The 12,500-nt window shown below is 35.7% G+C and overlaps 1 protein-coding gene across 3 annotated transcripts in view; it reads right to left on the bottom strand.

The window, feature by feature from the left end:
- KCNT2 (potassium sodium-activated channel subfamily T member 2) overlaps positions 1–12,500 on the bottom strand; it is a 360,211-nt gene that overhangs the window by 39,663 nt on the left and 308,048 nt on the right. For all 3 annotated transcript variants that reach the window (XM_024738205.1, XM_024738206.1, XM_024738207.1), the window contains 2 exons: positions 8,565–8,648; positions 7,543–7,671 (listed from right to left, as the gene is read on the bottom strand). In XM_024738205.1, coding sequence (XP_024593973.1) covers positions 7,543–7,671; positions 8,565–8,648 — 213 coding nt within the window. The remainder of the gene's footprint in view (positions 1–7,542; positions 7,672–8,564; positions 8,649–12,500) is intronic.

Genomic DNA, 12,500 nt, shown 5'->3' with positions numbered 1-12,500 from the left:
TAATCACTATTGGTATTAATAGCTGTACTATTTAAAAAACTTTAGACCTTATAATAAGATTGTTTTTTCACCTCTATGTATGCATTTAAGTAACTTTATAGAAATAGATTTAGTTATCACATAGGCTATAGAGGATAAAAATTGATCTGCCCAGTCAACACATAAACCCTAAATATTTAGGGGTTATAAAAATCATGCTATCTTTTTCTTAGGAATAATATTTTCATTCCTCAAAAGGTGGAAGTGAAATTTTCAATTATATTCTTTGGTGTAATGTAACTCAAGTCTAACCCATTATCTAGCATTCTCACTATTGTTACAAATATTAAAAATGCATAATAAATACATGAATATGGGCTCCTTGAAATTATTTGTCTGCAGAGTCTTAACAATTGGCCCAATGAGTGAGTGGATAAATGCAGAGAATGGGCAGCTCGAGTTTCAAAACTATTTTATCTAAATCCTTACTAAAATCATTGTACTAATGTAATTTTATAAAATGAAAACTTTGTTTTTTGGGTTTTTTTATTGCCATATGCAGACCTCTCACTGTTGTGGCCTCTCCCGTTGTGGAGCACAGGCTCCGAACGCGCAGGCTCAACGGCCATGGCTCATGGGCCCCAGCGGCATGTGGGATCTTCCCGGACCGGGGCACGAACCCGTGTCCCCTGCATCGGCAGGCGGACTCTCAACCACTGCGCCACCAGGGAAGCCCGAAAAGTTTAATCTTAATAATATATTTAAAATATTACTTTCCAATTTAAGGGAACCCTCCCTTACTGTTGGTGGGAATGTAAATTGGTGCAGCCACTATGGAGAACAGTATGGAGATTCCTTAAAAACTAAAAATAGACCTACCATATGACCCAACAATCCCAATCCTGGGGATACATCTGGAGAAAACCATAATTCGAAGATATGTGCATCCAATTTAATTGTAAAAAGTTAATGGTTGGTAGATGGTTAACTATTACCTATGCACATTTTTTTAAAAATATAGGATTTATTGATGATGAAGGTGAACAACAGAGTAACATACTCCACAAATTTATTGGTTATACTGTAAAGCTGTTGGTATTTTAATATGCTTTAAAATGACCTCTTTCTAATTTCTAGTAAAATCTTCACTGGTTATGGTTCACTTCAAGAAAATGTGATTTTCACTACACTGGAAAACTGAAGGCAAATACAGTTTCACATTTTCTTACCAAAAAATGAGAATAAATATTTTTATTAATTCAGAAGTTTTCAGATTTTGGAAAGTATCATATACTGAATAGTAGGTAATACCTTCAGAGGGTCTTGGGTAGTATTTTATAATAAAAACACTTCTGTAATGAAAAACATGAATATGCATTTTAAGGGGAATAAGTAAGTATTATGAAAAATCTCAGAACAGTTAAAGTGAGGTTTTGCCACCAAATCAGTTTAGTAAGCTTTCTGAATTTGAGAATTATGGAGAAAATATTGTGGACAGAAATACTGTTCTCCTTTGTCCCCAAGAGAAGCACGAGTCCTTGTTGATTCTCTATTTATTTTTTGAACCAGAAAAGTATGGTATTTGTAAAACTTCCCTGAAATAGACATGTAGAGAGTGGTCTATTCCAGCTTGGTGTTGTACAATTAGGTGAAAAGGGGCTGACCCAGCTGTACCCTACTCTCCACGGACTGATTTTCCAGTCCCTGTACGCACCTCCACTGTATGTTTGTATGAATCCTCCTTCCACCAATTTATAGCCCACAAGGAAAAAACTGAGTAAGTGTGCCAGGGCTTTTATAAATTTCATGATTTTAACTATGTGTATTTTTTTATCATCACGTGTCTTTGAAAAGACATCTGCAAAAGGATTTGGTGCTTCCCCTCCTCCCACAGCCAAAGCAGTGACATAATTTAACTTTTTTCTCTATACACCAAATATGGGAAGATATTGAAGTCAGATTAGGAAACGATGTGGCATGAAAACCTGCATCTGCCTTTAAAATGTATTTTTTTTCAACTCCATGAAAAAACAAGGAAGCAAGACCTAGATTTTTTATATTAGTTTATCCCTCCTACATTCTTATATGAAATGTTGGCATTAAATTTAAAATATTTCATATATTTTGAATAGAATTGAATAGAATAGAATTGGATATTTAAAAGCATAAACTGAAGAAAGGATCAATGAGTCTGAAAATGAAAGTTTACAGCTGGAAATGTATTAGTTGTTTTTATTAGTTATACATACATAGTTTAAATAGTCAGAAAATGTTACGGTTTGTTTTGAAAAATAGCAGCTCCCACCATGATCTCTTCTATTTTCCTCTGGTAGGACCCAGCTACTTTTACCTCTTTTAGCTAGACATGTAGGTCGTTATCTTTGTGTCTCTATATAACATGCTTGACTGTCATTTCTTAATTTTTTTTGTCAGTTTCTACTTTTATCTATTGACTTCTCACTCTGGAAGAAGAGAGAGTAACTATCTTTTCCACCCACCATTGCCATATCCCATCATTTCAAAATGGTTGAAGTATAATTTTGGTTAGATCAAAATTCAGGGCATATTATGACTACAATTTACAGCTGAAATACATGGGAAATGTGGTTACTATTCATTGCCTGCATACTTTTTTGATGTTGGTGATATTGTATTCCTAGAGTTAATTAATTAATTTTATTAATTGCTTCATTAGATTTGTACTTGGTAATCCACCCTGAACTCTTTGGCAATTGTCTAATCTTTCTTTAAGACAGTGAGATGCATCATGTATCCTACGGCTTCCATTTTCCAGAAGAAAAATTTTCTGAAGCTTTCTGACCTGCTCAGAAAGGTTGCACTTCTTGCCTGGTGGTCCTTTCATCACCTTCTTGACTTTTGCCTTGGCCTCATACTTGTTGCCAGGTTTCCATAAAATGTCTGGTTTCTTTGCATACATGATTACTTCCTCAGTTTACTCATTCATTTTGGTGGAAGTAATTTTCTTAGAGAGCAGGCATGGGAGCATATGTTTGGAGAAAATTTTGAAATATGATTAATCCTACCCTAACACAAGTTTGGTAGTTTTGTCTGAATATGGAATTCTAGTTTGGAAATAATATTCCCCCAAAATCTCGAGGGCATTGTTCCATTGTCTTTTGGTTTGTAGTGTTGCTGGTTGAGAAATCCAAAGAAATACTTTGAATGTGACCTACCCTTTGGTTTTCTCTCCCATCTCTTTTAAGATCTTCTCTTTTCCTTCAGTGTTCTGAAATTTTATGATGCTGTGCCTTAGTGTGAGCCTATTTTATTCACTGTGGTGGGCCTCTGGTGACCCTTCCCATTTGGAACATGTTCTGTTCTAGGATTATTAAGTTATTAAACTGATATGTCTTCAATTTGCTTTCATTTCCTCTTTAGGGAAGTCTTAAAATTCAGATCTTAGATTCTTAGACCTCCTGGACTAGTTCTCTAATTTTATCTTATCTTTACTATTTTCCATGTTTGAATTTTTGCTCTAGTTTCTTGGTGGTTTCCTCAGCTTTATGGTACAAACTTTTTCACTTCTGCTCACGTACTATCAATCCCCAAGAGTTCTTTTTTATTCTAAATGTTCCTTTAAAAATACAGCTTCCTATTCATCTTTTATCCTTATAATATCTTATCTTTCTAATAATATTAATTACAGCTTTTCAATATAGAACTTCACTAATACATATTTGACATATCCTATAATTCACCCACTTCAAGTGCAAAATTCAAGGATATTTTAGTAAATTTACCGAGTTGTACAACAAACACCATAAAAAGATTTTAGAATATTTCCATCACCCCAGTAAGTCCCATCATGTTCATTAACTGTTACTCTCCATTCCCTCCACCTCAGCCTGTCTTAGGCAATCACTAACCTACTTTCTGTCTGCATATATTCACCTTTTTTGGAATTATACAATATGTGGAATTATAAAATATGTGGTCTCTTGAGTCTATTCTCTCACTTGACATAATGTTTTTGAGGTTTATCCAAGTCACAACACATGTAAGCATTTTGTTTCTTTTTATTGCTAAATGATACTCCATTGTATGGCTATACCACATGTTGACTATCTGTTCGCTAGCTGAAGGACTTTTAGGTTGTTTCTAATTTTTGGCTATTATGGATAATGCTGCTGAGAACATTCATGTGCAAGTCTTTGTATGGATATATTTTCATTTCTCTTGGGTAAACAGGAGTAGAAGTCTTTATTATATTTTATGTTTTATATTTTCTTTTCCCTCAGTGATCTTTCCTACAAGTTCAGTTTTTTCTTTCTGTTTGTTTATTTTGGTATCTCTATTTCATTCTATTCCCTGAAATAGGGAATTTTGAGTTGTCTTCTTATATTAAGAGTATAGGGCTAATTGATTGAAAGCTCTGGGTGGGGTGTTTTTAGTGTGAGTTTCATGGTCCCCTGACTAGATCATTGACCTGGAGACTCTCCCGTGTCTGTATCATTAGGCCGTTCACGTGGCTTGGTCAGATTCCCTGGGGAAGACTCTTCAATCTGCTGTTGAAGGGTAAAGTACACAGAATGTACCTTTGCACTTAGCTCTGTGAATTCACTGTGGTACTACTGCCTGCAAACGTGCCGTGTCTCCCAGTCCACAGACCATCTGTGTACCCTCTTCATAGAGTCACCTTTCAAACTGCCCCTGAAGGGTGAGGGACAGTAACACAGCTCTGTGAGCTGTTAGGGAGAATGAGGACCTGTGAACCATCTAAGAAAGAAGATGCCAGATGTTTCAATTCTAAGCTGTTGTTGTTGCCGTACGTGGGCCTCTCACTGCTGTGGCCTCTCCCGTTGTGGAGCACAGGCTCCGGACGCACAGGCTCAGCAGCCATGGCTCACGGTCCCAGCTGCTCCGCGGCATGTGGGATCTTCCCGGACCGGCCCGTGTCCCCTGCATCGGCAGGCGGACTCTCAACCACTGCGCCACCAGAGAAGCCCCCAGTTCTAATTATTGAATGAAGTTTCTACCTCCTGGAATCTGGTGTCCTTTTTTTTCTCTGAATTTTTTTCTTTTTCTTTATTTTTGGCTGCCTTGGGTCTTCGCCACTGCACGCAGGCTTTTTCTAGTTGCGGCGAGCGAGGGCTACTCTTCGTTGCAGTGCGCGGGCTTCTCATTGCGGTGGCTTCTCGTGTTGCAGAGCACAGGCTCTAGGCAGGCGGGCTTCAGTGGTCGTGGCACGCGGGCTTCAGTAGTTGTGGTGCATAGGTTTAGTTGCCCCGCGGCATGTGGGAACTTCCTGGACCAGGGCTTGAACCCATGTCCCCTGCATCGGCAGGCGGACTCTCAACCACTGTGCCACCAGGGAAGCCCTGGTGTCCTTCTTTAATTAAAGTAAGAGAAAAATTGGCATTTTGGACAATGATAAATTATTTGAATTCTAACACTTGAGTATTCTCGAACCATTTGAAATCTGAGAGAGATGGTGGAATATATGGGCCACTCTTCCATTTCATTAGATCCACTAAGCTCTTATTCTCTGTTTTTATATAATCAGGAAAAAGAGAATGTTTTCCCCTTTGCACAAAACCCAATGTCTTTACTGAGTTAATACTGAATTGATGTTCCCCTCTTTAAAAAAAAAAAAAATAGAACATCGACTTAAGGGATATTCACCTTATTGGTACTTTTGCATCTTGCAAAACTATAATTAAAGATAGATAATGTTCATCATGTTATCTATCTCTTAAATAACTCTAAATATTCAATGTCTTAAATAAGGAAGCACATAATATACTCATTCTTTTAACAGTGATCAGGAAAAACAAATCTTTCTCTAGATGAACTTACACCCTTTTGTGTATCAAACTACAATTATTATAAAACTCAATAGTTCTATTTTTGATTATTTGCCAGGAAAATAAACGTAGAACTCCTTTTCAACTGTAGCAGTCACTTCATTTTAAATGTGAAGTAGCATTAATTTCTCTGCCCCATTAATATATTTTGCTGTAAAAGTGCTTGAAGGTCCTATTTTTATCTTTAATTATTTAAATTGCCTTTTTTTCTATAATAGGCAGAATGTAAAATCTAAATAAAAATATGTGTTCCAGAAGATGAACTGAATTCAGTATAGGAAGACAACAGGTATTACCCTCATTTAACCCAGTATCCTTTTATTTTTCCAAGGAGGTGTGTTTTTAATATAAGCTAAAGGGTTGGGGGTTTATAAACATTTTGCTGGTTTGTGATAGGAAGAAATGACCAAAATGTAACATTAAATACTCCTTGATGACAGTACAAATACTCAATTACTCTTTCCCTATCTGTACTGTAAACAGCATACAACATCCCTTAATAATACATAATGACTGAACATGGATATGAACTTGACCAAGGGCAGAATTTACCATGTTCAAATTCACAAAGTACATATTATAAGATAAAAACAGGATAGTATTCTGCTGTGTGAAAATCTTCTTTTTTCTTATCAAGTTCAAATAAGAAATGGTTAATTGCTTAGGTCTGAAAGCACTTCTTTTCTCTTAACCTTTCATCAAATAATAATTTTTTGGATGCAGTGTTCTTTAAATTTTAGGCGTATCTGGCTAAGCTGTCCTACACATTTAACTTTCTGGTATGTTTCTCCCATCAATCATTCCTGATTTTCTCTGATTTTGTCTTGCTCTTTGTGGTGTGAACCACGGGGACCACAGCCAATGACAAACTCAGATTCAGTAGCAGAGCTGGCAATAAAGCTTCTTTTAGCACCTCTGAAGCTGCAGTGAAACCACTAAAGAGCATCTCAGAAAAACTGAACTATTTTCTTCTGGCCTCAATATCACTTACTTAAATGTCAAACTATAAATTATATCAAGAAAATAAAAATCTACTCCATTACTCTTATGCTTCTTATTAAAATGCATGTAATTAATCTGAGCCTCATAGTTGAGGTTCTATTTTGCATAAGACCAAAGAAAGAAATGGTTAACCAAAATTTTGAATAACTTTGAGGTACCTGAAGAAGAAAAAATCTTTCAAGAATATAAACCGTAAGTTGGAACCACATAGTGTGACCAAATTAAAATGTGAATATGTTTTTGGTCACACGCAGGCATCAGAAATTCTGTTCCATTTTCATAGGCTCTAGTTTGCTTTTATAATTACTGAGCTTTCCTCTGGGAGGGTCTGGCACTGATCCTAGAGTTTTTTCTTAGCTTCAAAGTAGTCCTCAACCTAGAGTTTGAAAAATGTGAGTTTCATGCTTCCTAACTCATCTTTGTTTTCCCTCTTTCCAAATGCTAATATGTGGAGTTGAAGATTATATTAGAAAACTAGTTTGCTTGCCCTGAGAACTTTTCTTATGTATCCAAAGGTTACTTAGAATTAACTTACTTCCTGAAAACCTACAAAAGACATTCAGAGCCCAAAGTCCACAAACTCTAAAACAGACCTTTAGACAACATTATTTTATGAAATTCCTGACATAATTTACATAATTTAATGGCATATTTCAGAAATAAGTTTATAGGCTTAGGAATGGCAGTATTCAATAAGATTAAACATTAAGACAGGAATATTTTGATATTTCCAAACCTCAGATGTAGTAAGTTTTTGAGATTCAGTCCTGTAGATTCCAATGGGAACATCTCCAGTAGAAGAACATAACTTCTGATACAGTCTGGCATAAGTCCTGATCCATAAGTCATCCTCGGTGATTTTCATCTACAATCAGATGAATTATTTACATATCAAATTTTAAAGAAATAACCCAATGGTAATTTTTCACTCTTTAAAGGTAGATTTTATTGATATTTTGAAATCTCAAAGTGGCATTCATAAGTGCTTATACATGTATGAAAGTTTTTTATTACATTCCATCTCAGCCTTATCCCTGGGTTCACCCAAACTTAAGAAACCAACTGCTCCATTTGTGGCAGCATGGCACTGTATTAGTCCCATATACTTGGAATATCACTGGTAATTGATTGGGAATTGTTGGAAAACCTGTAAGGACTCGTTTGAATGTTGCAATAACCTTAGTGGACAGGGTCTGCTGATGTTACAAGTCTTGAAGTGCAAAGGACACTCCAGCACAAAAACGAATTGTCCATCCAAAGTTCTACCCATACTGAGGAAGATGTGTAAAAGTATGGAGCACAGGACTCACAGACAGGAGGCATAAGTGCTGGTCTCTCTTTGCTAAACATGAATTTGAATTTGTTAGCAAGACACTTCATTAAATACACTTAGGCACAGTATACTTATTTATAAAACAGAGAGGTTAAATGTCATGATTGCTGTTTACCTTGGCAGTGTAGCATCCTATGTCAGAAACTGTCAGTCTCAGATACCTGCTAGAGTTTTGTACAGAACGGCTACCTTCAGGATCATTTTTGTTCTGAATTTTGTACAGAATGGCTATCTTCGGGATTATTAATTTAAATAATGTTTTCCCTAAACATTGTTTAAGGGATTAAAAAAAACTAGGATGCTATTCTTTGAGCACATATTAGAAAAAAATAAATAAATGACATAGAAGAGTTAGCCAAAGTACATTATAGATGGCTTTCAGAATTGCCTGTCAGAATAATCTACACCAGAGATTAGTAACTTACAGAGCAAAGAAACCCCGATCCTGGTGTAGTGTCCAATCCCAACAGAAGTCTGGTGATAGAAATCATGTAGTCCTTCACAAATGACTGCAATATAAACAAAATATGTATTTATTGTGTGTAGGAAATACATAGAATAGCTTAGAGCATGAACATCTTATCACATCTTAAAGGTTATTTCTTGTAACACATCATTAAGCACCCATAAAAAAGGAAATAAAAATCTATCTTGCCAGTGTCCTCAATACACATGTACAGTTAAGCTGTCCTTAAAGAAATATGGGAAATGATTATTTTCTAGAATATCTGGATATGCTTAAATTTTATGGATGTTATTGGACGTGATGAAAACATTTTTAGATTTTTAATAACAAAAACTATAAGCCGAAATATAATAGAGAATGTTTTAAAAACTCTAAAATGACTAAAATTTACAATGAAATATTTCAACCGGTATTTGGTTTTTTGTTAGGATTAAACTTGATGCTAGTAGAATACATTTCTATATAATATTTAAGTAAATCTAAATATTAGTGAATTAATAGGCTAGTATTTTTTTTTAAATAAATTTATTTATTTATTTATTTTTGGCTGTGTTGGGTCTTCATTTCTGTGTGAGGGCTTTCTCTAGTTGCGGCGAGCAGGGGCCACTCTTCATTGCGGTGCGCAGGCCTCTCACTATCGTGGCCTCTCGTTGTGGAGCACAGGCTCCAGACGCACAGGCTCAGTAGTTGTGGCTCATGGGCCCAGTTGCTCCGCGGCATGTGGGATCTTCCCAGACCAGGGCTTGAACCCGTGTCCCCTGCATTGGCAGGCAGATTCTCAACCACTGCGCCACCAGGGAAGCCCAACAGGTTAGTATTAAATACCATCATGAGACTATTTTGTTTGCTAACATATATTTTGACATGTTGTTAGAACACTACTCAATAGTTAGAATATTAACTGAAAAATGCTTCTAGTTTCTTCAGTTTATTTTTTGGTCTGAGTGAGAAGATAGAATTTCAACCCATACAAGCAAATTTCACCATGATATGTAACAATTACTTCATAAATCGTATGAAATTACTGCCTTGAGTTTGATCGTCAGGTGTTAACAAGTGAAACATTTAAATAATCATCTACGTATTTTGTACCCTTGTTGCTGCAAATGGCATTATTTTGTGGGTTTTTTAATGGCTGAGTAGTATTCCATTGTATATATGTACCACATCTTATTTATCCATTCATATAGAGATTATCATACTAAGTGAAGTAAGTCAGAAAGAGAAAGACAAATACCATATGACATTGCTTATATGTGGAATCTAAAATATGGCACAAATGAACCTATCTACAAAACAGAAACAGACTCTTAGACATAGAGAACAGACTTGTGGTTGCCAAGGGGGAGGGATGGGCTAGTAGATGCAAACTATTACATTTAAAATGAATAAACAACAAGGTTCTACTGTATAGCACAGGGAACTATACCCAATCTCCTGGGATAAACCATAATGGAAAAGAATATTAGAAAAAAGAATGTATATATGTTTATAACTGAGTCACTTTGCTATACAGCAGACATTAGCCCAACATTGTAAATCAACTATACTTCAATAACAAAATAATAACAATAAATCATCTAGTTATTTTGTATAGCAAAGACTTTAAAAGTTATAACACCTTTTTTTTGTTTTGTTTTGTGGTACGCGGGCCTCCCACCGCTGTGGCCTCTCCTGTCGCAGAGCACAGGCTCCGGATGCGCAGGCTCAGTGGCCATGGTTCACGGGCCCAGCCGCTCCGCGGCATGTGGGATCCCCCCGGACCGGAGGACGAACCCGTGTCCCCTGCATCGGCAGGCGGACTCAACCACTGCGCCACCAGGGAAGCCCTATAACACCTTTTAAATAAATCATCTAGACTACTTTGTTGATTGCTAATTTCTTTTACCAAGAGCTAGTTTCAAAAAAATAAACCCATCTAAAAAAGAACATAAGGAAACACATCTATTCCATTTTTTTCAGGCCATTTATTTAAATGGCCCTTTGGTTTTCAAGGCGTATTAACCTCCTAGTAATTAGGACATGAACGTATTGGGGCCACCAAGAGGAGCTGTGACACACACCCCTGTTAGCATCATTCAATCTCATTTGTAACTCAGTGTGTGCTAAAGAAAAATTTTAAACAAATTCTTGGGCACTTAAAATTATTATTTCCAAAATAAAAAACAGAAAGCACTCATGGAAGAGAAATTAAACTGAAGATTTGGCAAACGACTATTTTAAATTATTTTAGAGCCAGGTGTGGTAATATAGCTAATGTTTACTGTATTCTTCATCAACACATTCTTTGTCCAGAGGTCATCTGTCCTGTAACTTCATCAGGGCATAGACTAGAGTTAGATGTGAGCCAAAAATGTGGATAGCCCCATTTAATATCACAAAATCCATGCATTAAGTTTTATGTGATGCAATCATAGAACATTTTTCATAGAAGATTTTTTTAATATCTATTTAATTTTATTTTAGGTAATAACTTTTTTAATAATTGGCTTCCCTGATCTACACAGATGAGAATTAATAAAAATGATTAAAAATATGAAAGTGATCTGTGTTTCAAGTGGGATATAATAAAACCCAACCAAACAAGCAAACAAACTCAAGCATTATACAAATGCAGAGTCATTTACCACAGGAAAAGGGTCGGGATTAATCTAATGAGGTATGCATGGCTTGAAGATGAGTATTCCCACTAAACACTGGACAGTTGACCTTCCTGAGCCCTTGTCTCATCCATATATTATGATTGATAATACTGCTTATATTACAGTTTTCCTTGGGGAAGCAAATAAAATGAGGTCTAGAATAGAATTACATTAATAGTAAATCACCATAAAATTGTAGTCATCTATAATAGTTCTTGAATATATAAGCATTTATCTTTAAGAAGATGGGTTTAAATCATTAACCAAAACAATTAGATTGTATATTTTAAGAATAGAAGAATGCATGTTATATAATTTTAGAGAATAAAATATTTTAAATTTCTAATCTCTTTTTAACCTGTAAATAAATACTCTTTACCTGTCTGAAAAACCTACCATTAAAATATCTCATTTGACATCAGAAAGTAAATGGGCAATTACTACTTCGAAAATTATTGTTCTAGTTCATTCTTTCTGCAGCTGCTAGCTTTGGAAAAAACACAATTTCCTGTATTTCTATGTGTAACAAAAAAAGTGAAACAAAAATGAAAGTAATAACTACTGCTCTCCAATTCTACAGAATGGTTTTCCTTCTACTTATCTTATATATCAAAGACTTTCTCATGAGATTTCGTTTAAACATAAGGTATTGTGGCTAAAATATCTGAAAACCACTGGTGCATAATGACAGCAAGCATTTGACTGCTATGGATATAAATCCCCCCAGAGGCAACACTTCCCTTCAAACAATCCCTCCCTTGAACCCCCTCTTTGAGAGATCAGAATTACGTGTGCCTGGTAATGGGGTCTGGGGTAGAAGCCTGGCTTCCGGAGTACCCAGATAATGTGTCTGGAAACTTTCGGGAGAACAGGAGTGTTTATGGTTCTTTACTGTGTTGTTCCCGCATTCATCTGGCATAAGCAGATGGTTTGAAACACGGCCAGAGACATAGTCATAGGCATAATTAGCCCAGAGGCCAGTAGAAAAGCCTTAACTCTCTTTGGATTAGTTTATTCAGCCAAGCATGGAGGAAGAGGGTACATAAAATACATGATCAAAAAAGACAACACAATGCTTGAACGCTTAATTTGAGATTAAAGTTATCAAATAACTTAAAGGCTTATGAATATCTTTTTTCTCTTAATGGATATATTTAAAATGTATCTGATTACTTGATTCAGAGAATATGAAATATTGCTTTTGTTCAGTTTCTGAAAGAGTTAAAAAAAGATTAAAATATTTTAGTGTAAAA

This window comes from Neophocaena asiaeorientalis, unplaced genomic scaffold (genome assembly GCF_003031525.2).
Source record: "Neophocaena asiaeorientalis asiaeorientalis breed wild unplaced genomic scaffold, Neophocaena_asiaeorientalis_V1.1 scaffold25, whole genome shotgun sequence".
Lineage (NCBI taxonomy): Eukaryota > Metazoa > Chordata > Mammalia > Artiodactyla > Phocoenidae > Neophocaena > Neophocaena asiaeorientalis.
This window is presented reverse-complemented; position numbering and strand designations above follow the sequence as displayed.